Here is a 26,054-nt window from a genome sequence, read left to right as displayed (position 1 = left end):
GAAGGAGGGGAGGGGGCTTGGGGGTCCTGACCGCAGGTCGGGACGTCCTCCTCCGCCGACGACGTCTGCTCGTCCGTCGATGGCTTTTTCTTCCCGAGCCCGATGATCTTGGTGATCTTCTTCCCCGTCACCTTCGTCACGGTCCCCTTCGACTCCGGCTTGTTGCTCTTTTTCCTCTTAACTGCCGACGAAACAAACACACAAACAAAAACAAAGAGAGGGCGATGGATGGACGGGTTCCATTATAATAATAATAATGATAATAATAATAATAATGGCATTTATTAAGCACTTACTATGTGCAGCGCACTGTTCTAAGTGCTGGGGAGGTTACAAGGTGATCAGGTTGTCCCACCGGGGGCTCACAGTCTTCATCCCCATTTTACAGATGAGGGAACTGAGGCCCAGAGAAGTGAAGTGACTTGCCCAAAGTCACACAGCTGACAACTGGCGGAGCCAGGATTTGAACCCATGACCTCGGACTCCAAAGCCCATGCTCTTTCCACTGAGCCATGCTGCTTCTCTGAACCCAGAATAACAACAATTGTGGTATTTGTTATGTGCTTACTATGTGCCAACCACTGTACTAAGCGCTGGGGCAGATACAGCATATTAGGTTGGACACAATCGCCGTCCATCGTGGGGCTCACGGCCTCAATCCCCCTTTTACAGACGAAGTAACTTAGGCCCAGAGAAGTGAAATGACTTGCCCAAGGTCACACAGCAGAGAAGTGGCAGAGACGGGATTAGAACCCACAACCTCTGACTCCCAAGCCTGGGCTCTTGCCACTAAGCCACGCTGCTTCTAGAAGGCAATGGTCAATCCACGGAACATATTTACTGAGCGTTTCCGTGGCCTCATGGGAGTCAGAAGGTCGTGGGTTCTAATCCCGGCTCTACCACTTGTCTGTTGTGTGACCTTGGGCAAGTCACTTCACTTCTCTGGGCCTCATCGGTAAAGTGGTGACGGAGGCTGTGAGCTCCACGTGGGACAGGGACTATTCATTCATTCAATCGTACTTATTGAGCGCTTACTGTGTGCAGAGCACTGTACTAAGCGCTTGGGAAGTACAAGTTGGCAACATATAGAGACGGTCCCTACCCAACAGTGGGCCCAGCGCTCAGTACAATGCCTACAACATACTAAGCGCTTAACAAATACCATTACTATGTGCAGAGCACTGTACTAAGCTCTTGGGAGAGTACAATGCCACCCGAATTAGCAAACACATACAAAAGAATTAGCAGACACTTTCCCTGCCCATAAAGAGCTTACAGTCCAGAGTGGGAGACAGACAATAATATGAATAAATAGATAAAATATAAAAGACAACAGAGGGGGCAAAGAAACAAATCTAGAGCCTGGGCTTGGGAGTCAGAGGTTGTGGGTTCTAATCCCGGCCCCGCCACTTAACAGCTGTGTGACTTTGGGCAAGTCACTTCACTTCTCTGGGCCTCAGTTACCTCATCTGGAAAATGAGGATTAAGACTGTGAGCCCCTCGTGCGACAACCTCATCACCTTGTATCTACCCCAGCGCTTAGAACAGTGCTTGGCATATAGTAAGTGCTTAACAAATACCATAATTATTATTATTATTATTATTATTAAATCTGAAATGAGGACAGTTCAGTTTGAGAAAGAATGCAAAACTATAAGGAAACTCTTATTGCTTTTTGTACGCTATGTGTTAAACGCTTACTGTGTGTCAAGCAGCATACTAAGCGCTGGGATAAATACAAGCTAATCGGGTTGAACATAGGCTCTGTCCCACGTGGAGCTCACAGTCTTCATCCGAGGCACGGCCTAGTGGCTAGAGCCCGGGTCCAGGAGTTGGAAGGACCTGGGTTCTAATCCTGGCTCCGCCACTTGCCTGCTGTGTGACCTTGGGCAAGTCGTTTCACTTCCCTGTTCCTCAGCTCCCTCTTTTGTAAATTGGGGATGAAGACTGGTAGCCCCACTCTGGACAGGGACTGCGTCCAACCCGGGTAACTTCTATCTAACCCAGTGCTCAGAACAGCGCCTGACACAGAGTAAGTGCCTAAAAAATACCACAATTACGATTATCATTATTTTATTCATTCAATTCATTCATTCAATCGCATTTATTGAGCACTTACTGTGTGCAGAGCACTGTACTAAGCATGTTTTGTTTTGTTGATTGTCTCCCCCTTCTATCAATCAATCAATCGTATTTCTTGAGAGCTTACTGTGTGCAGAGCACTGTACTAAGCGCTTGGGAAGTACAAGTTGGCAACATATAGAGACGGTACCTACCCAACAGCGGGCTTACAGTCTAGAATTCATTTTATTTTCTTAATATGTTTGGTTTTGTTCTCTGTCTCCCCCTTCTAGACTGTGAGCCCACTGTTGGGTAGGGACCGTCTCTAGATGTTGCCAACTTGTACTTCCCAAGCGCTTAGTATAGTGTTTTGCACACAGTAAGTGCTCAATAAATACGACTGATTGATTGATTGATTGATTGATAGAAGGGGGAGACAATCAACAGAACAAAACATGTGGACAGGTGTCAAGTCATCAGAATAAGTCATATCTTCTAAACTGTGAGCGGTCTGTGGACAGGGAATGTCAGTTTATTCTTGTATTATACTCTCCCAAGCGCTTAGACCAGTGTTCTGCACACAGTAAGTGCTCAATAAATACAGCTGATTGATTGATTGATTGATTGATTGATTGATAGAAGGGGGAAACAATCAACAGAACAAACCATGTGGACAGGTGCCAAGTCATCAGAATAAGTCCTATCTTCTAGACTGTGAGCGCCCTGTGGATGGGGAATGTCAGTTTATTCTTGTATTATACTCTCCCAAGTGCTTAGACCAGTGTTCTGCACACAGTAAGTGCTCAATAAATACGAATGATTGATTGATTGATAGAAGGGGGAAACAATCAACAGAACAAACCATGTGGACAGGTGCCAAGTCATCAGAATAAGTCATATCTTCTAGACTGTGAGCGCCCTGTGGATGGGGAATGTCAGTTTATTCTTGTATTATACTCTCCCAAGTGCTTAGACCAGTGTTCTGCACACAGTAAGTGCTCAATAAATACAGCTGATTGATTGATTGATTGATTGATTGATAGAAGGGGGAAACAATCAACAGAACAAACCATGTGGACAGGTGCCAAGTCATCAGAATAAGTCATATCTTCTAGACTGTGAGCGCCCTGTGGACGGGGAATGTCAGTTTATCCTTGTATTATACCCTCCCATAGTGCTTAGACCAGTGTTCTGCACACAGTAAGTGCTCAATAAGTACAACTGAATGAGTGAATGAATGAATTTTACAGGTGAGGAAACTGTGGCACAGAGAAGTTAAGTGAGTTGCCCAAGGTCACACAGCAAATCCTGCCCATTGCCCAGTGTGGCTCTAGGGAAAGTCCCAGGATGGTTGCCCGACAGGGCCAACGGCCTCTCTCCAAGGTTCAAGAGGAGCAGGGCAGAACCCAAAATCTGAAAGGTGAAGCTTCTTGGACAGACTCTTATGTCTCCCTCTTTCTTAATATCTGTCTCAATTTACAATATAGTATAAATTAATTATTCATTCACATAAATCCATGTCTAGACCATAAGCTTGTTATGGGCAGGGAATGTGACTGCTAATTCTGTTGTATTTGTCTGTTAATTCCATGGTATTTTACTCTCCCAAGAGCTTAGTACAGTTCTCTGCACATACTAATAATAATGATGGTATTTGTTAAGCGTTTACTATGTTCTAGGCACTGTACTGACTAAATTAATTATTCACTCGCATAAATCCATGTCTCCCCATCTAGACCATAAGCTCGTTATGGGCAGGGAATGTGCCTGCTAATTCTGTTGTATTTGTCTGCCAATTCCATGGTATTTTACTCTCCCAAGAGCTTAGTACAGTTTTCTGCACATAGTAATAATAATGATGGTATTTGTTAAGTGTTTACTATGTTCTAGGCACTTTTCTGACTAAATTAATTATTCATTCACATAAATCCATGTCTCCCCGTCTAGACCATAAGCTCGTTATGGGCAGGGAATGTGCCTGCTAATTCTGTTGTATTTGTCTGCTAATTCCATGGTATTTGACTCTCCCAAGAGCTTAGTACAGTTCTCCGCACATGGTAATAATAATGATGGTATTTGTTAAGTGTTTACTATGTTCTAGGCACTGTACTGACTAAATTGATTATTCATTCACATAAATCCATGTCTCCCCGTCTAGACCATAAGCTCGTTATGGGCAGGGAATGTGCCTGCTAATTCTGTTGTATTTGTCTGCTAATTCCATGGTATTTGACTCTCCCAAGAGCTTAGTACAGTTCTCCGCACATGGTAATAATAATGATGGTATTTGTTAAGTGTTTACTATGTTCTAGGCACTGTACTGACTAAATTGATTATTCATTCACATAAATCCATGTCTCCCTGTCTAGACCATAAGCTCATTATGGGCAGGGAATGTGACTGCTAATTCTGTTGTATTTGTCTGCTAATCTCATGGTATTTAACTCTCCCAAGAGTTTAGTACAGTTCTCTGCACATAGTAATGATAATGATGGTATTTGTTAAGTGTTTACTATGTTTTAGGCACTGTACTGACTAAATTAATTATTCATTCACATAAATCCATGTCTCCCCATCTAGACCATAAACTCATTATGGGCAGGGAATGTGACTGCTAATTCTACTGTATTTGTCGGCTAATTCCATGGTATTTGACTCTCCCAAGAGCTTAGTACAGTTCTCTGCACAAAGTAATAATAATGATGGTATTTATTAAGCATTTACTATGTTCTAGGCACTGTACTGACTAAATTAATTATTCATTCACATAAATCCATGTCTCCCCGTCTAGACCATAAGCTCTTATGGGCAGGGAATGTGACTGCTAATTCTGTTGTATTTGTCTGCTAATTCCATGGTATTTGACTCTCCCAAGATCTTAGTACAGTTCTCCGCACATGGTAATAATAATGATGGAATTTGTTAAGTGTTTACTATGTTCTAGGCACTGTACTGACTAAATTAATTATTCCTTCGCATAAATCCATGTCTCCCTGTCTAGACCATAAGCTCGTTATGGAAAGGGGATGTGACTGCCAATTCTGTTGTATTTGTCTGCTAATTCCATGGTATTTTACTCTCCCAAGAGCTTAGTACAGTTCTCTGCACACAGTAATAATAATGATGGTATTTGTTAAGCGTTTATTATATTCTAGGCACTGTACTGAGCGCTGGAGAAGCAGCGTGGCTTAGTGGAAAGAGCATGGGCTTGGGAGTCACAGGACATGGGTAGTGTGGCTCAGTGAGAAGAGCCCAGGCTTTGGAGTCAGAGGTCATGGGTTCGAATCCCGCCTCCGCCACTTGTCAGCTGTGTGACTTTGGGCAAGTCACCTCACTTCTTTGGGCCCCAGTTACCTCATCTGTCAAATGGGGATGAAGACTCTGAGCCCTCTATGGGACAACGTGATCACCTTGTAACCTCCCCAGCGCTTAGAAAAGTGCTTACCACATAGTAAGCCCTTAATAAATGCCATTATTATCCAGCGCTTAGAACAGTGCTTTGCACATAGTAAGCGCTTAACAAATACCATCATTATTTATTTATTATTAATCCCGCCTCCACCAGGCGACTGCTGTGTGACCTTGGGCAAGTCACTTAACTTCTCTGAGCCTCAGTTCCCTCATCTGTAAAATGGGGATGAAGACTGTGAGCCCCACGTGGGACAACCTGATCACCTTGTATCTCCCCCAGTGCTTAGAACAGTGCTTTGTACATAGTAAGCACTTAACAAATACCATCATTGTTATTATTCCCTGCCCACGATGAGTTTACTGTCTAGAGTGGTTCAAGATTGATCCTTTCCCCGCTTTTTGGATGCATAAACCGAGGCTCGTCGGAGGGTAAGCGGCTCACCCTGGGTCAATCTGGGAGTGGGGGTGGGGGGAGGCAGCATGGCTCAGTGGAAGGAGCCCAAACTTGGGAGTCCGAGGTCATGGGTTCTAATCCCGGCTCCACCACTTGTCAGCTGTGTGACTTTGGGCAAGTCACTTCACTTCTCTGTGCTTCAGTTCCCTCATCTGTAAAATGGGGATTAAGACTGTGAGCCCCACGGGGGACAACCTGATTACCTTGTATCTACTCCAGTGCTTAGAACAGTGCTTGGCACATACTAAGCGCTTAACAAATACCATCCTTATTATTATTATTCCCTGTCCACGATGAGTTTACAGTCTAGAGTGGTTCAGGATCGATCCTCTCCCCGCTTTTTGGATGCGTAAACCGAGGCCCTTTGGAGGGTAAGCGCTGGCCCTGGGTCACTCTGGGGGGATCTTCCGGGCCTTGGGAGGACACTCACCTTGTTCCTTTCCGTTACAGAGAGCGGGCCCGTTGTCGGGAGCGCCTTCTCCGTCCGAACTCGGCCTCTCCGAGGACAGTTTCTGCGGGAACAGAGGGATCGGGTCACTCCTCGGTCAGGGGACGCGATGGAAAATGCGGGCCGAACCCCCTACCACCCGGACGGTCACCGCGGGACGCTGGACAGGTCAATGGCGGAGACCTCCTTCCCCGCCAAACCACCACAAGAAACCGTGCCCCCGCGGTGCTCCGCTCACAGATGCTCAGAAAGAGCCTTTCCTTTCTTTTTTGTTTTTCATTCATTCATTCAATCGTATTTATTGAGCTCTTACCGTGTTCAGAGAACACAGTATTTTCATTTATTGGTATTTGATAAGCGCTTACTATGGGCCAGTTGGTCGACCGGATTTGCTGAGCGCTTACTGTGTTTAGAGCGTGGTTCTAGGCACTGTACTGACTAAATTAATTATTCATTCACAAGACTGTGAGCCCACTGTTGGGTAGGGACTGTCTCTATATGTTGCCAACTTGTACTTCCCAAGCGCTTAGTACAGTGCTCTGCACACAGTAAGCGCTCAATAAATACGATTGATGATGATAAATCCATGTCTCCCCATCTAGACCATAAGCTCATTATGGGCAGGGAATGTGACTGCTAATTCTGTTGTATTTGTCTGCTAATTCCCTGGCATTTGACTCTCCCAAGAGCTTAGTACAGTTCTCTGCATATAGTAATAATAATGATGGTATCATTGTGAAAAGTGAAAAGAGCCCGGGCTTGGGAGCCAGGGGTCATGGGTTCTAATCCAGGCTCCGCCGCTTGTCAGCTGTGTGACCTTGGGCAAGTCACTTAACTGCTCTGAGCCTCAGTTTCCTCACCTGTAAAATGGGGATTAAGACTGGGAGCCCCACGTGGGACAACCTGATTATCTTGTACCCCACCCCCAGTGCTTAGAACAGTGCTTGGCACATAGTAAGCGCTTAACAAATACCATCATTATTATTTATTATTATTACTAAGTACTTGAGAGAGGACGACATGACAGCATAACAGCCATAGACTGTGAGCCCTTTGCTGGGTAGGGGCCGTCTCTATATGTTGCCAACTTGTATTTCCCAAGCGCTTAGTACAGTGCTCTGCACACAGTAAGTGCTCAATAAATACGATCGAATGAACGAACGAACGCCTACAACCAGCTTAATAATAATAATGGTATTTGTTAAGAGCTTACTATGTGCCAAGCTCTGTTTTAAGCACTGGGATAGATAACAAGGTAATCCGCTTCTGGACTGTGAGCCCATTGTTGGTCTCTATATGTTGCCAATTTGTACTCCCCAAGCTCTTAGTACAGTGCTCTGCACACAGTAAGCGCTCAATAAATACGACTGAATGAATGAAAGTTTGTCCCAAGTGGAGCTCACGGTCTTCATCCTCTTTCTACAGATGAGGGAACTGAAGTGAAGTGACTTGCCCAAAGTCACACAGTAGACACACGGTGGAGTTGGGATTAGAACCCACGACCTCTGACTCCCAAGACTGTGCTTGTTCCCCTAAGCCACGCTGCTTCTCTGCTTATAGTCTACAGTGCTAGGCACTGTACTAAGCACTGGGGTGGATACAAGCAAATCGGGTTGGATGCAGTTGCTGCCCCAATGGGGCTCACAGTCTCAACCCCCATTGCCAATTGTCAGCTCACAGTCTAGAAGCGGGGTAGGGATTGTCTCTATCTGTTGCCCAATTGTACTTTCCAAGTGCTTAGTACAGTGCTCTGCACACAGTAAGCGCTCAATAAATACTATTGGACTAATGAATGAATGAAGTGTCAGAATGATTATCATTATTATCATCACAATAGGACAGAATGAGCAGAGCTGGACCCTATCCATTAACGAGTTTACAGACAATGGTCTTCGGGTTGCGAATTGCTCCCGCCGTCATCCAGATGGCAGGGAATGCGGATGGTTCTGGCTCATTTTACTGAGAGCTCACCTCCTCCAAGAGGCCTTCCCAGACTGAGCCCCCTTTTCCCTCTCTTCCTCCCCATCCCCACAGCCCTACCTCCTTCCCCTCCCCACAGCACCTGTACATACGCTTGTACAAATTTATTACTCTATTTATTTTACTTGTACATATTTACTATTCGATTTATTTTGTTAATGATGTGCATTTAGCTTTAATTCCATTTGTTCCGACGACTTGACACCTGTACACATGTTTGGCTCTGTTGTCTGTCTCACCCTTCTAGACTGTGAGCCCGTTGTTGGACAGGGACCGTCTCTGTTGCCGACTTGTACTTCCCAAGCGCTTAGTACAGTGCTCTGCACACAGTAAGCGCTCAATAAATATGACGGAATGAATGAATTTTACCTTTTCCAGCTCCGTCTTGTGCACGGGGGAGGTGGAGGCGGGGCCGTCTGAATCCGCATTTCCACCACAGCTGCTGTACACTTCCCTGATCACCTTAAAAAAGAAGGAGGGGAGACTGTGACCTCATTGTGGGCAGGAAATATGGCCATCTGTGACTGTGTTATACTCTCCCAAGTGCTTAGTACAGTGCTGTGCACACAGTCAGCGCTCGATAAACACGACTGCATGAATGAACGTGACCTAAGGAACTCTAGATTTGCAGAGAGGGGCTGGCATGCAGGAGGTAATAATAATGATAACGGTCCAAGACTGAACTCCTTGTCTCCCCTCCCAAACCCTGCCCTCTCCCTGACTTTCCCATCTCTGTTGACGGCACTACCATCCTTCCCGTCTCACAAGGCCGCAACCTTGGTGTCATCCTCGACTCCACTCTCTCGTTCACCCCTCACATCCAAGCCGTCACCAAAACCTGCCGGCCTCAGCTCCGCAACATTGCCAAGATCCGCCCTTTCCTCTCCATCCACACCGCTGCCCTTCTCGTTCAAGCTCTCATCCTATCCTGTCTGGACTACTGCATCAGCCTTCTCTCTGATCTCCCATCCTCATGTCTCTCCCCACTTCAATCCAGACTTCATGCTGCTGCCCGGATTATCTTTGTCCAGAAACGCTCTGGGCATATTACTCCCCTCCTCAAAAATCTCCAGTGGCTACCAATCAATCTGCGCATCAGGCAGAAACTCCTCCCCCTGGGCTTCCAGGCTGTCCATCCCCTCGCCCCCTCCCACCTCACCTCCCTTCTCTCCTTCTCCAGCCCAGCCCGCACCCTCCGCTCCTCTGCCGCTAATCTCCTCACCGTACCTCGCTCTCGCCTGTCCCGCCATCGACCCCCGGCCCATGTCATCCCCCGGTCCTGGAATGCCCTCCCTCTACCCATCCGCCAAGCTAGCTCTCTTCCTCCCTTCAAGGCCCTGCTGAGAGCTCACCTCCTCCAGGAGGCCTTCCCACACTGAGCCCCTTCCTTCCTCTCCCCCTCATCCCCCTCTCCACCCCCTCATCTTACCTCCTTCCCTTCCCCACTGCACCTGTATATATGTATATATGTTTGTACATATTTGTTACCCTATTTATTTACTTATTTATTTTACTTGTACATATCTATTCTATTTATTTTATTTTGTTAGTATGTTTGGTTTTGTTCTCTGTCTCCCCCTTTTAGACTGTGAGCCCACTGTTGGGTAGGGACTGTCTCTATATGTTGCCAACTTGTACTTCCCAAGCGCTTAGTACAGTGCTCTGCACACTGTAAGCGCTCAATAAATATGATTGATGATGATGTGGGATTAAGACTGTGAGCCCCACGTGGGACAACCCGATTACCTTGTACCTACCCCAGCGCTTAGAACAGTGCTTGGCACATAATAAGCGCTTCACAAATACCATGATTATCATTATTATTACAAGGTAATCCGGTTGGACACCATCCCTGTCCCACATGGGAATCACGGCCTTCATCCCCATTTGCCAGATGAGGGAACTGAGGCCCAGAGAACTGAAGCTGCGAGCCCAAAGTTCCACAGCCGACATGTGGAAGAGCCAGGATTAGAACCCAGTTCCTTCGGACTCCCAGGCCCGGCATCTAATTTGTTAATGATGGTATTTGTTTAGCACTTACTATGTGTGAAGCACTATTCTAAGCACTGAGGGGGGTACAAAGTGATCAGGTTGTCCCACGTGGGGCTTCCAGTCTTCATCCCCATTTTGCAGATGTGGTAACTGAGGCCCAGAGAAGTGAAGTGACTTGCCCAAAGTCACACAGCTGACAAGTGGCGGAGCCGGGATTAGAACCCATGACTTCTGACTCCCAAGCCCGAGCTCTTTCCACTGAGCCACGCTGCTTTTCTAGCCACTAGGCCACGCTGCTCCTCTAGGCTGTTAAGCTCGTTGTGGGCAGGGAAGGTGTCCGTCAACTGTTGCAGTGCACTCTCCTCCCAAGCGCTTAGTACAGTGATCCGAACACAGTAAGCGCTCAATAAATACCACTGGGTGATTGGGGAGGAGTGGGAAGCGGGTTTTCCAGCAGATGGTGCTGCCGGCCTGAACGGCACACAGCTGTTCTTCCACGGAAAATGAAGCCAGCAGTAAAAGCTGATAAGAGGGTGGTTTCTTTTCTGTGGTTGCTCTGCTTTTCTATGGTACTTGTTAAGTGCTTATTATTTGCCAGTCACTGTACTAAGCGCTGGGGTAGATGCAGCAATTGTTATATTGTAAGTCAACTCAATGCAATCGTGTTTATTGGGCGCTAACTGTGTGCGGAGCACTGTTCTAGGTACTTGGGAAATAATAATACAACAATAAGCAGTGATAATTCCTGCCCAAAACCAGCTAAGAGAGGTGGTGGGGGGGGGGGGGGGCGGGATGAGAGATCAATACAAATAAATCCAATGACAGATATGGGTATACCTGCCGTGGGGGGGAAGGGAAGGGAAGGGAAGGGAAGGGAAGGGAAAAGAAGGGAAGGGAAGGGGAAAGGGAAAGGGAAAGGGAAGGGAGATATGGGTATACGTGCCGTGGGGGAGAGGAAGGGAAGGAAGGGAAGGGAAGGGAAGGGAAGGGAAGGGAAGGGAAGGGAAGGGAAGGGAAGGGAAGGGGAAGGGAAAGGGAAAGGGAAAGGGAAAGGGAAAGGGAAAGGGAAGGGAAGGGAAGGGAGATATGGGTATATGTGCCGTTGGGGAGGGAAGGGAAGGGAAGGGAAAGGGAAAGGGAAAGGGAAGGGAAGGGAAGGGAAGGGAAGGGAAGGGAGATATGGGTATACGTGCCATGGGGGAGAGAAGGGAAGGGAAGGGAAGGGAAGGGAAGGGAAGGGAAGGGAAGGGAAGGGAAGGGAAGGGAAGGTAAGGGAAGGGAAGGGAAGGGAGACTGTTCTAAGCACTGGGGTAGACACAAGATCATCAGGTTGGACACAGTCCCTGTCCCACATGGGGCTCACAGTCTTCATCCCCATTTTACAGATGAGGAAACTGAGGCCCAGAGAAGTGAAGTGACTTGCCCAAAGTCACCCAGCTGACAAGTGGTGGAATCGGGACTAGAACCTATGACCTCTGACTCCCAAGCCCAAGCTCTATCCACTGAGCCACGCTGCTTTGTGGCTCAGCAAGGCCTAGTGGATACAGCTCAGGCCCAGGAGTCAGAAGGACCTGGGTTCTAATCCCGACTCAGTCGCTTGTCTGCTGTGTGGCCTTGGGCAAATCACTTCACTTCTCTGGGCTTCAGTCCCTCATCTGTGAAATGATGATTCCAACTGTGAACCCCACACGGGACGTGGACTTTGTCCAACCTGACTAGCTTGTACTTACCCCAATGCTTAATACAGTGCCTGACACAGTTTTAGCCCTTACAAATATCATAAATGAAATAAAGAAATAAACACAATTAATAAAACCACTTTAGGATCATAATAATAACAAATGTTGGTATTTGTTAAGCGCTTACTATGTGCCAAGCAATTTCCTACGTGCTGCAGTAGATAGAGAAGCAGCGTGGAGCAGTGGAAACAGCGCAGGATTGGGAGTTATAGGTTGCCGGTTCTAATCCTGGCTCCGCCATTTATCAGCTGAGTGACTTTGGGCAAGTCACTTTACTTCTCTGTGCCTCAGTTACCTCGTTTGGAAAATGGGGATGAAGACCGTGAGCCCTGTGTGGGACAACCTGATTACCTTGTATCTACCCAGCGCTTAGAACAGTGCTTGGCACATAGTAAGCGCTTAACAAATATCAAAATTATTATTATTACTACAAGGTAATCAGGTTGTCCCACATGGGGCTCACAGTCTTAACCTCCATTTTACAGATGAGGTAACTGAGGCCCAGAAAAGTGAAGTGATTCGCCCAAAGTCACCCAGCTGACAAGTGGCGGAGCCGGAATTAGAACCCACAACCTCTGAATCGCAAGCCCAGGCTCTTTCTACTAAGCCAGCTTTATTGTGGTTATTCCAGAACCCACTGGAAAGGCCAACTCGGCAGGAAGCAGAGGTCTCCACATAAAACCGTCTCTGCAGACACACACCCCCTTGATTCTTTTTCCCACAGAATTCTCCCTTTTCCTACAAGGGAATTCTCCCCTTTTTCCTTTTTCTCTCCCCCTTCTAAACCATGAGCCCGTTGTTGGGTAGGAACCGTCTCTATATGTTGCCGATTTGTACATCCCAGGTGCTTAGTACAGTGCTCTGCAAACAGTAAGCACTCAATAAATACGACTGACTGACTGAATGAACAACAACAAAACAACAACAACAATACTACTACTACTACTACTACTAATAATAATAATGGAATTCATTACGCATTTACTATGTGCAAAGCACTGTTCTAATAATAATAATGATGATGATGATGATGATGATGATGATAATAATAATAATAATAATAATAACAGTGGCATTTATTAAGCACTTACTATGTGCAAAGCACTGTTCTAAGCGCTGAGGAAGATACAAGGTGATCAGGTTGTCCCACGGGGGGCTCACAGTCTTAATCCCCATTTTACAGAGGAGGCAACTGAGGCACAGAGAAGTCAAGTGACTTGCCCAAAGTCACACAGCTGACAATTGGCAGAGCCGGGATTTGAACCTATGACCTCTGACTCCAAAGCCCTGGCTCTTTCCACTGAGCCACGCTGCTTCTCTAAACACCGGGGAGGTTACAAGGTGATCAGGTTGCCCCACGGGGGGCTCACAGTCTTAATCCCCATTTTACAGATGAGGGAACTGAGGTCCAGGGAGTTAAGTAACTTGCCCAAAGTCACACAGCCGACAGTTGGCGGAGCCGGGATTTGAACCCATGAACTCTGACTCCAAAGCCCGGCGTCTTTCCACTGAGCCACGCTGCTTCTCTAAAGGCTTCTTCCTTTCCTCAAATCTGTTTCACTGCTCTTATTTTTTTTCCTTTCCCCACACACTGCACAGCGGAAAGTCGGAGCATTGTGAAGCAGCGTGTACCCGTTCCGATGTGTTTGGGATCCTCTCCGGATTTCTGACCGACACTTTGGTGACATCAGCTCTACTGTTCGGCAAGCATTCCTTGGCTTCTAATCCCCGGCCTGTCTGTGTGGTTTGCTGTCTAGACTTTGATTTACCTCAGCTTTATCAGCTCTTTCTCCATGTCTCTGCGAGGTCACTTTTAGAAATTTTTAGAAATTTTTTAGAACTTTTCTGCAGTTTTTGAAACAGGGTTTCTTTGATTCCAGTCCTCATCAATATGCTGACCGCCATTCATCTTTATAGTAGTAGTAGTAGTAGTAATAATAATAATAATAATAATAATAATAATAATAGCATTTATTAAGCGCTTACTATATGCAAAGCACTGTTCTACGTGCTGGGGAGGTTACAAGGTGATCAGGTTGTCCCACAGGGGGCTCACAGTCTTAATCCCCATTTTACAGATGAGGTAACTGAGGCACAGAGAAGTTAAGTGACTTGCCCAAAGTCACACAGCTGACAATTGGCGGAGCCGGGATTTGAACCCATGACCTCTGACTCCAAAGCCCGTGCTCTTTTTCCACTGAGCCACGCTGCTTCTCTAATAATAATCATGGTATTTGTTAAGCGCCTACTATGTGCCGAGCACTGTTCTAAGCGCTGGGGAAGATACAGAGTAATCAGGTTGTCCCATGTGGGGCTCACGCTTTTAATCCCCGTTTTACAGATGAGGTAACTGAGGCACAGACAAGTTAAGTGACTTGCCAAAGGTCACAGAGCTGACAAGTGGCGGAGCCAGGATTAGAACCGATGACCTCTGAATCCCAAGCCTGGGCTCTTTCCACTAAGCCACACTGCCTGTCCTCCCCTCAAGACTGTTAGTTTGCTGTGGGCAGGGAATGGGTCTGTTTATTTTTGTATCGTACTCTCCCAAGCGTTTAGTACAGTGCTCTGCACAAGGTAAGCACTCAATAAATACAATTGAGTGAATGAACTGAATGAATGAATTCTTTTAGACTGTGAGCCCACTGTTGGGTAGGGACTGTCTCTATATGTTGCTAACTTGTACTTCCCAAGCGCTTAGTACAGTGCTCTGCACACAGTAAGCGCTCAATAAATACGATTGATGATGATGATGATGAATGAAAGAAGCAGGCAAATCCCTTCATTTTTACTTTTCTAAAGGAAGTGACAGTTCTTTCAGAAGCAGTGTAGCCTCATGGAAACAGTCCTGGGCTTTTATTTTATTTATTAATCGTATATACTGAGCGCTTACTGTGTGCAAAGCACTGTACTAAGCGCTTGGGAGGGTACAATATAATGTTCATTCAATCGTATTTATTGAGCGCTTACTGTGTGCAGAGCACTGTAGTAAGCGCTTGGGAAGTACAACACATTCCCTGCCCACAACGAGCTCACAGCCTAGAGGGGGAGACAATCATATACATAAATCAAGGAATGAATAAATAAATGGCAGATCTATAAAGAACTATCCATATGTACCATGGGAAAGGGGGAGAGGATGAATGAAGGAGCACATAATGGCGCAGAAAGGAGTGCGAGAAGAGGAAAGGAGGGCTCAGTCAAGGAAGGCTTCCTGAAGGATATTCATTCATTCATTCACTTGTATTTATTGAGCGCTTACTGGGTGCAGAGCACTGTACTAAGCACTTGGGAAGTATAAGTTGGCAACATATAGAGACGATTCCTACCCGACAGCGGGCTCACAGTCTAGAAGGGGGAGACAGACCACAAAACATATTAACAAAATAAAATAGAATAGTAAATATGCACAAGTAAAATAGAGTAATAAATCTGTACAAACATATATACAGGTGCTGTGGGGAGGGGAAGGAGGTGGGGATGGGGAGGGGGAGAGGAATCGGGGGGGAGATGGGCCTTCGATAAGGCTTTGAAGTGGGGGAGAGCAATTATCTGTCTGAAGGCAATTATCTGTCTGGGGAACTGGGTTCTAATCCTGACTCCATCACCTGTATGCTATATGACCCACAACAAATCACTTAAACTTCTCTGTGCTTCAGTTTTCATTCATTCAATCATATTTATTTATTTACTTTACTTGTACATATCTATTCTACTTATTTTATTTTGTTAGTATGTTTGGTTTTGCTCTCCGTCTCCCGCTTTTAGACTGCGAGCCCACTGTTGGGTAGGGACTGTCTCTAGATGTTGCCAACTTGTACTTCCCAAGTGCTTAGTACAGTGCTCTGCACACGGTAAGCGCTCAATAAATACGACTGATTGATTGATTGAGCGTTTCTTGTGCACACAGCACTGTGCTTAGCTTTCTTACCTGTAAAATGGGGATTCAATACCTATTTTCCCTCCCCCTTAGATTCTGAGCCCCAGGTGGGACAGGGACTGTGTCCAACCTGATTATCTTACATCTACCCCAGTGCTTACAGACCCCAGTCTTCTAGACTGTGAGCCCACTGTTGGGTAGGGACTGTATATGTTGCCAACTTGTACTTCCCAAGTGCTTAGTACAGTGCTCTGCACACAGTAAGCGCTCAATAAATACAATTGATTGATTGATTGCTTAGAACGGTGCTTGGCACAGAGTAAGCTAGCTCCCTGTGGGCACAGAACGTGTCTACCAACTCTAGTGTTAGCACAGGCCCGGGAGTAAGAGGATCTGGATTCCTGGAAGTCAGAAGGTTGTGGGTTCTAAACCCGGCTCCGCCACTTGTCTGCTGTGTGACCTTGGGCAAGCCACTTAACATCTCTAGGCCTCAGTTCCCTCATCTGCTAATGGGGATGAAGACTGCGAGCCCCACGGAAGACAGGGACTGTGTCCAACCTGATTAGCCAGTCTCTACCGCAGTGCTTAGTACAATGTGCTCAATAATAATAATAATAATAATAATAATAATAATAATAATAATAATGTTGGCATTTGTTCAGCACTTACTATGTGCCAAGCACTGTTCTAAGCACTGGGGTAGATACAAGGTATTCAGGTTGCCCCACGTGGGGCTCACAGTCTTCATCCCCATTTTACAGATGAGGTCACTGAGGCACAGAGAAGTAAAGTGACTTGCCCAAGGTCACAGAGCTGACAAGTGGCAGAGTCGGGATTAGAACCCATGGCTTCTGACTCCCAAGCCTGGGCTCTTTCCACTGAGCCACGTTGCTTCTAGTACTTTCCAAGCATTTAGTCCAGTGCTCTGCGTACAGTAAGCGCTCAATAAATACAGTCGAATGAATGAATACAAGCAAATCAGGGCCAGGCACTTCACTTCTCTGGACCTCAGTTCTCTCATCTGTAAAATGGGGATTAGGACTATACATCCCATGTGGGACATGAACAGTATCTGACCGGATTATCTTGTATCTATCCTAGTGCTTAGTACAGTGCCTGGCACATAGGAAGTGCTTAATAAATGCATCATTAAAAAGAAAATAGGATCAGAAGCTAGGACTGCTTCCTGCCTCCTCTATAATAACAATGATAATAATAATGGTAAAAATGATGAAATTTGTTAAGTCCTTATTTATGTGTCAAGCACTGTACTAAGCGCTGAGTTTAATACAAGCTAATCGTGTTGGACACAGTCCCTGTCCCACGTGGAGCTCACTGTCTCAATCCCCATTTTACGGATGGGGGAACAGAGGCCCAGAGAAGTGAAGCGAGTTACCCAAGGTCACACAGCATTTGAACCCACGATTTTCTGACCATGTTGGACCTCAAAATCCAGGCCAAAGCTAGGTTCACAGTAAATGCTTGGTTAACCAATCCCCCATTCATGATCATGAGAAGCAGCGTGGCTCAGTGGGTAGAGCCCAGGTCTGTGAGTCAGGTCATGGGTTCTAATCCCACCTCCGCCACTCGTTTGCTGTGTGACCACAGGCAAGTCACTTCACTTTTCTGTGCCTCAGTTACCTCACCTGTAAAATGGAGACTGAGACTGTGAACCCCCTTCTAGGCTGTGAGACCGTTGTTGGGTAGGGACCGTCTCTATATGTTGCCATCTTGTACTTCCCAAGCGCTTAGTACAGTGCTCTGCACACAGTAAGCGCTCAATAAATACAATTGAATGAATGAATGAATGAATGAATGAATGAATGCTACTTGTCTCAGTGTTCTGCCCCCAGAAGGTCAGAGGTGACAGGTATTTATCACCTGTGCTCCTGGGCCATTCCAGCTTCGGGCCTCAGTTTATCCAATCTCTGCCCTCCCCCTTCTCCATACCTAACTTGATGGCACAGGGGGTGAGGGACACCTTCTGTATTCCCGCTTGGGCTGTCAATCATCATCATCAATCGTATTTATTGAGCGCTTACTATGTGCAGAGCACAATCGAGCAGTTTGGGTTGTGGGGACGGTATCCCACCCTCAATCCCGAGTTCCGCCTGCTGGCTCAGGTGGTCACGAGATAGCATTTGACCTTGAGATGGCCGGTACCCCAGGGTCACCTTGGGACAGTGGCCCAGTGGCAAAAGCATGTTTGTACATATTTATTACTCTATTTATTTTATTTGTACATATTTATTCTATTTATTTTGTTAATGTGTTTTGTTTTGTTCTCTGTCTCCCGCTTCTAGGCTGTGAGCCCACTGTTGGGTAGTGACCGTCTCTATATGTTGCCAACTTGTACTTCCCAAGTGCTTAGTACAGTGCTCTGCACACAGTAAGTGCTCAATAAATGCAATTGAATGAATGAATGAATGAATGAATGAATGAATGAATGAAAGAAAAACATGGGCTTGGGAGTTAGAGGTCATGGGTTCCAATCCCGCCTCCACTACTTGTCTGCTGTGTGACCTTGGGTAAGTCACTTAGCTTCTCTGTGCTTCAGTTACCTCACCTATAAAATGGGGACTGAGCCTGTGAGCCCCACATGGGAAAACTTGATCACCTTGTCTCTACCCCAGCACTTAGAACAGTGTTTGGCACATAGTAAGCGCTTGGCAAATATCATAATTATTATTATTATTCATTCATTCATTCACTAAATCGTATTTATTGAGCGCTTACTGTGTGCAGAGCACTATACTAAGCGCTTGGGAAGTACAAGTCGGCAACATATAGAGACGGTCCCTACCTAACAATGGGCTCACAGTCTAGAAGGGGGAGACAGACAACGAAACAAAACAGGCAGACAGGCATCAACACCATCAGAATAAATAGAATTATAGCTATATACATATCATTAATAAAGAAGAGTAATAGATATGTACAAATAAAATAGAGTAATAAATATGTACAAATATATACAGGTGCTGTGGAGAAGGGGAAGGGGGTAGGGTGGGGTGGGCGATGGGGAGGGGAGGAGGAGGAGAGGAAAAAGGGGGCTCAGTCTGGGAAGGCCTCCTGGAGGAGATGAGCTCTCAGTAGGGCTTTGAAAGGGGCATGAGACCTAGCTTGGCGGATATAATAATAATAATAATAATAATAATAATAATAATAATAATAATAATAATAATAATAAAGCACTTACTATGTGCAAAGCACTGTTCTAAGCGCTGGGGAGTTTACAAGGTGATCAGGTTGTGCCACGTGGGGCTCACAGTCTTAATCCCCATTTTACAGATGAGGTAACTGAGGCACAGAGAGGTTAAGTGATTTGCCCAAAGCCACACAGCTGACCAGTTGCAGAGCCGCGATTTGAACCGATGACCTCTGACTCCAAAGCCCGGGCTCTTTCCACTGAACCACGCTGCTTCTCCAGGATATGAAGAATTCTGGAATTCTCCAGATATGAGGAGGGAGGGCGTTCCAGGCCAGGGGTAGGATGTGGGTCGGGGGCTGATGGCGGGACAGGCGAGAACAAGGCCCAGTGAAGGGGTGAGCAGTGGTAGAGGAGCGGAAGGTGCGAGGGGATGCAGAGCGTTGAAGCCGAGAGTGAGGAGTTTTTGCTTGATTCTTAGGTTGATAGGCAAATAATGGAGATTTTTGAGGAGGGAAGTGACATGCCCAGAGCGTTTCTATACAAAGACAATCCAGACAGCAGAGTGAAGTATAGACTGAAGTGGGGAGAGACAGGAGGATAGGAGATCAGAAAAGAGGCTTATGCAGTAATCCAACTTGCAGTTGCAATTGGGATAGGATGAGAGATTGAACAAACAAGGTAGCGGTTTGGATGGAGGAAAGGGCAGATCTTGGTGATGTTGTGGAGGTGAGACTGGCAGGTTTTGGTGACGGATTGAATGTGTGAGGTGAACGAGAAAGTGGAGTCAAGGATGACACCAAGGTTGCGGGCTTGTGAGATGGGAAGGATGGCAGTGCCGTCCACAGTGACGGGAAAGTCAGTGAGAGGCCAGGGTTTGGGAGGGAAGATAAGGAGCTCAGTCTTGGACATGTTGAGTTTTAGATGGCGGGCAGACATCCAGATGGAGATGTCCTGAAGGCAGGAGGAGATATGATCCTGGAGGAAGGGAGAGAGAGCAGGGGTGGAAATGTAGACTTGGGTGTCATCAGTGTGTAGAGATGATAGTTGAAGCCGTGGAAGTGAATGAGTTCACCGAGGGACTGAGTATAGATGGAGAACAGAAGGGGACAGAGAACTGACCCCTGAGGAACCCCTACAGTAAGGGGATGGGAGCAGGGGAGGAGGAGCCCGTGAAGGAGACTGAGAATGAACGGCCAGAGAGAGAAGAGGAGAACCAGGAGAGGATGGAGTCTGTGAAGCCAAGGTTGGATAGCATGTTGAGAAGAAGTAAATTATTACTATTTTTCTTATTCTTATTAAAATGGGTAGCATGACACTGCTGGTTTTCATTATCCTAAGGAAAGAATCCTCAGGAATAATCCTAAAGAACCGCCCTGCCCTCCTCATTCCCTCCCCATTCCCTCTCCGTTCCAGCCCCCTCTTCAACTTCCCATCCTTCCCAGCAGTATCTCTAAAGGAGATCTGCTTCCTCTCAAATGCCACCCTCTCCACATGTGCATCGGAACCATTTCTTTGTACCTTATCAAAACGCTGATGCCCTTCCTCCTCCCCTCCCTAACAGCCACCTCCAACCACTCTCTCTCCAATGGTTTCTTCCCCACTACTTTCAAACGTGGCCACGTCTCCCCTATCTTAAAAACCCCTCCCTTGACCCCACGGCTCCCTCCAGTTATCTCGCCCTCTCCCTCCTACTGTTCCTCTCCAAACTCCTTGAGCGAGTCATCTACACCCGCTGTCTCATACTCCTCTCCTCCAGCTCTCTTCTGGATCCCCTCCAATCTGGCTTCCATCCCCTTCCCTCCACAGAAACCACCCTCTCAAAGGTCACTCATGATCTCCTTCTTGCCAAATCCAAAGGCTCCTACTCCATCCTAATGCTCCTCTACTCTGAGTTGCTTTCGACACAATGGACCACCCCCTTCTCCTCGATTCTTTATCCAACCTTGGCTTCACTGACTCTGTCCTCTCCTGGTTCTCCTCTTTTCTCTCTGGCAGCTCATTCTCAGTCTCCTTCGTGGGCTCCTCCTCCGCCTCCCACCCCCTAACTGTGGGGGTCCCTCGCGGTTCAGTTCGGAGTCCCCTTTTATTCTCCATCTACACCCATTCCCTCAGAGAACTCATTCGCTCCCCTGGCTTCAACGACCACCTCTATGCGGATGACACCCAAAACTACATCTCCAGCCCTGATCTCTCTCTCTCTCTCTCTGCGGTCTCACATTTCCTCCTGCCTTCAAGACATCTCTACCGTGATGTCCTCCCATCATCTCAAACTCAACATGTACAAAATAGAGCTCCTTATCTTCTCATCCGAATGTTGTCCTCTCCCTGATTTTCCCACCACTGTAGATGGCAGCACCATCCTTCCCATCTCACAAGCCTGTAACCTTGGCGTTGTCCTTATTATTATTATAATGGCATTTATTAAGTGCTTACTACGTGCAAAGCACTGTTCCAAGCGCTGGGGAGTTTACAAGGTGATCAGGTTGTCCCACGGGAGGCTCACAGTCTTTATCCCCATTTTACAGATGAGGTAACTGAGGCTCGGAGAAATTAAGTGACTTGCCTAAAGTCACACAGCTGACAATTGGTGGAGCCAGGATTGCCTCCTCTTCCCTCATTCGACCCACAAATTCAATCTGTCACCAAATCCTGTCATTCTCACCTTCACAAGACCACTAAAATCCACCCTTTCCTCTCCATCCAAACCGCTACCACGTTAATCCAATCACTCATCCTCTCCTGCCTGGATGACTGCAACAGCCTCCTTGCTGACCTCCCAATCTCCTGTCTCACCCCACTCCAGTCCATACTTCACTCTGCTGCCTGGATTATCTTTCTACAAAAATGTGCAGGACATGTCAACCCCCTCCTCAAAAATCTCCAATGGTTGCCCATGCACCTCTGTAACAAAAACTCCTCACCACTGGACTTTAAAGCTGTCCATCCCCTCGCCCCTTCCTACCTCCTGCCTTCTCTCCTTCTCCATCCCAGCCCACGCACTCCGCTCATCTGCTGCTGCTAATCTCACTGGGCCTCAATCTATCAATCGTATTTATTGAGCGCTTACTGTGTGCAGAGCACTGTACTAAGTGCTTGGGAAGTACAAGTCGGCAACACATAGAGACAGTCCATACCCAACAGCGGGCTCACAGTCTAGAAGGGGGAGACAGAGAACAAAACCAAACATACTAACAAAATAAAATAAATAGAATAGATATGTACAAGATAAATAAATAGAGTAATAAATATGTACAAACATATATACAGGTGCTGTGGAGAAGGGAAGGAGGTAAGATGGGGGGGATGGAGGGGGGGGCGAGGGGGAGAGGAAGGAAGGGGCTCAGTCTGGGAAGGCCTCCTGGAGGAGGTGAGCTCTCAGTAGGGCCTTGAAGGGAGGAAGAGAGCTAGCTTGGCGGATGGGCAGAGGGAGGACATTCCAGGCCCGGGGGATGACGTGGGCCGGGGGTTGATGGCGGGACAGGCGAGAACGAGGTACGGTGAGGAGATTAGTGGCAGAGGAGCGGAGGGTGTGGGCTGGGCTGTAGACGGAGAGAAGGGAGGTGAGGTAGGAGGGGGCGAGGGGATGGATGGACAGCCTTGAAGCTGAGGGTGAGGAGTTTCTGCCTGATGCACAGATTGATTGGTAGCCACTGGAGATTTTTGAGGAGGGGAGTAACATGCCCAGAGCGTTTCTGGACAAAGACAATCCGGGCAGCAGCATGAAGCATCTCCATCTCGACTGTCTCATCGCCGATCCCTCACCCACTTTCTGCCTCTGGCCTGGAACTCACTCCCTCCTCAGATCCCACAGACAGTGGCTCTCCCCACTATTTAAAGCCTGACTGAAGGCTCATCTCCTCCAAGAGGCCTTCCCTCACTCAGCCCCCCTTTTCTTCATCTCCCACTCCCATCTTCATCACCCTGACTTGCTCCCTTTGTTCTTCCCTCTCTCCCCACCCCACAGCACTTATGTCTGTATCTGTCAGGTATTTATTTCTGTTCACTGTAAGCTCACTGTGGGCAGGGAATGTGTTTATTATTTGCATTGTATCTCCCAAATGCTTAGTACAGTGCTCTGCGCACAGTAAGAGCTCAATAAATACGGCTGAATGAGTGAATGAATGAATCAATGTTTAATAAATACCATGCCTCCTCCTCCTCCTTCTGGATGTGGAGACCAGACAGAGACAAGACAATGAGATGGTTCCCACCCATCCCCTCCCCCGGTCTCCCGCGGACCCTGTGGGTTAAGAGGGAGGGAGACCCTGTGAAGCGACGAGGGGATGAGGGTTCATAAAAGAAACCGCCACAGTCTGAAATTCAATCCCGGGCCTGCCTCTCGCCTCTTACAAAGCATTCTTCCCCGCTCTGGTCATTTTCCCCGTGGTTTCTCATCTCCCCAGAGCCGGCTCTCGCCATGCCACGGCTGGGTCTCTTCTGCCCGGTGGTCTGACCCTTGAACCCGGATTCCCGGCCCCCCAAATCCCTCGGCCCCGGCGGACGGATGGACGGCACCAACAATTCCCAGGACAAGGGGATCATCTCCCTGGGGAGGGGGGCAGAAACCTGGTCTGTCTTTGTCCAGGGCCACCATGAACTGGTGGTCGTGTCTCCCCCTTCTAGACTGTGAGCCTGTTGTTGGGTAGGGACCGTCTCTACATGTTGCCGACTTGCACTTCCCAAGCGCTTAGTACAGTGCTCCGTACACAGTAAGTGCTCAATAAATATGACTGACTGAATGAAATTTGTTCCATAACAACTGTGATGTTTGCTCAGCACTTACTATTTGCCAGGAACTGTACTAAGCGCTGGGAGGGAATGCAAGCAAATCAAGTTGGACACGGTCCCTGTCCCCCGTGGGGCTCAAAGTCTTAATCCCCATTTTACAGATGAGAGAACTGAGGCCCAGAGAAGTGAAGTGACTTGCTCAAGGTCACACAGCAGACAAGTGGCTAGATTAGAATCCATGACCTTCTCACTCCCAGGCCCCTGCTCTATCCATTAGACTATGCTGCTTCTCTATTTTACTGAGTGCTTACTGTGTGCAGAGCACTGTACTAAGCGCTTGACAGTACAATAGAACAATGAACAGAAACATCCCCTGCTCACAATGAGCTTCCAGTCTATAGAGACTGTAACTGTGAGATGGCCCAGTGGATGGGGCAAGGGCTTGAGAGTCAGAAGGTCATGAGTTCTAATCCCGGCTCTCCCATTTGTGGGCGGTGTGACCTTGGGCAAGTCACTTAACTTCTCTATGCCTCAGCTCCGTCATCTGTAAAAATGGGGATTGAGACCGTGAGTCCCACGTGGGACAGGGACTGGGTCCAACTTGATTTGCTTGTATCTTCCCCAGAGCTTAGTCCAGTGCTTGGCACATAGTAAGCACTTAACAAGTACTACTATTATCATTATTACCTGCCTCTTCTAATAATAATAATGATGATGACATTTATTAAGCACTTACTATGTGCCAAGCACTGTTCCAAGCGCTGGGGAGGTACAAGGTGATCACATTGTCCCACGTGGGGCTCACAGTATTAATCCCCGTTTTACAGATGAGGCAACTGAGGCACAGAGAAGGGAAGTGACTTGCCCGAAGTCACACAGCTGACAAGTGGGGGAGCCAGGATTTGAACCCATGACCTCCGAGTCCAAAGCCTGGGCTCCTTCCACTGAGCCACGCTGCTTCTGACCCCTCTTCTCCCAGAGTCCAGGAGGACGTGAGGCAAAGGATGAATGTTCCTAACTACTATTACCGATAATGATAGGAGACCTCGGGCAAGCCGCTTCATTTCTCTGGCCCTCAGTTTTCCTCCCTTATAAAATGGGGATGAAGACTGTGCGTCCCATGGGGAGCAGGGACTGTGTCCAACCTGATTACACTGTATCTATCCCCATGCTTAGAACGGTGCCTGGCACAGAGTTAAGCTCTAGAACAGTGCTTTGCGCACAGTAAGTGCTTAACGAATACTATTATTATTATTATTATTATTATTATTATTATTATTATTATTATGAAAGAAAGACCAGAAAGACCCCCTGTCCCCTCAGCCCATGCTATTTCCAATGTGCTACATAAATGCCACCTTAAATTAGGGGAATAAGAAAGTTTCTTTTTTAATATGGAAAGACAAATAAAAAAAAGACAGATATGTGGAAGCAGAATGGCCTAGCAAGTGCAGCAAGGACCTGGGACTCATAAGGACCTGGGTTCTAATCCCGGCTCTGCAATTTGTCTGCTGCTTGACCTTGGGCAAGTCACTTCCCTTCTCTGGGCCTCAGTCCCTCATCTGTAAAATGGGGATTAAGACGGTGAGCCCCACATTTGATATGAACTGAGTCCAATCTGATTATCTCGTTATTATTTGATTATTGTCTGATTGAGAAGCAGCGTGGCTCAGTGGAAAGAGCCTGGGCTTGGGAGTCGAAGGTCGTGGGTTCAAATCCCGGCTCCACCACTTGTCAGCAGGGTGACTTTGGGCAAGTCACTTCACTTCTCTGGGCCTCAGTTCCCTCTTCTGTAAAATGGGGATGAAGACTGTGAGCCCCACGTGGGACAACCTGATCACCTTATATCCCTCCCAGGGCTTAGAACAGTGCTTTGCACATAGTAAGTGCTTAACACATGCTATTATTATTATTATTATTATTATTATTATTATTATTTCATATCTACCCTAGTACTTAGAACAGTGCCAGGCCCATGATAAGTGCTTTCATTTTTTTCAGGGGTATTTGTTAAGCACTATGTGCCAGGCACTGTACTAAGCACTGTGATAGATACAAGTTAATCAGGTTGGACATAGTCCCTTTCCAACATAGGCCTCAGTGTCTTAATTCCCATTTTCCCCATAAGGAAACTGAGACCCAGAGAAGTGAACTGAATTGCCCAAGGTCACACAGCAGGCATAATAATAGTAATAATGGCATGTATTAAGTGC

The 26,054-nt window shown here is 47.0% G+C and overlaps 1 protein-coding gene across 2 annotated transcripts in view; it reads right to left on the bottom strand.

Moving 5' to 3' along the window:
• Window positions 1–26,054, bottom strand: part of AFAP1 (actin filament associated protein 1) — a 222,025-nt gene that overhangs the window by 42,860 nt on the left and 153,111 nt on the right. For both annotated transcript variants that reach the window (XM_038745078.1, XM_038745079.1), the window contains exons 7-9: window positions 8,724–8,816; window positions 6,357–6,438; window positions 32–181 (exon numbers count right to left, since the gene is read on the bottom strand). In XM_038745078.1, the coding sequence (XP_038601006.1) occupies window positions 32–181; window positions 6,357–6,438; window positions 8,724–8,816 (325 nt within the window). The remainder of the gene's footprint in view (window positions 1–31; window positions 182–6,356; window positions 6,439–8,723; window positions 8,817–26,054) is intronic.

The sequence above is a fragment of the Tachyglossus aculeatus genome, chromosome 4 (assembly GCF_015852505.1).
Source record: "Tachyglossus aculeatus isolate mTacAcu1 chromosome 4, mTacAcu1.pri, whole genome shotgun sequence".
NCBI lineage: Eukaryota > Metazoa > Chordata > Mammalia > Monotremata > Tachyglossidae > Tachyglossus > Tachyglossus aculeatus.
Note: the sequence above shows the minus strand (reverse complement) of the source record. Positions and strands in the feature narration are given on the sequence as shown.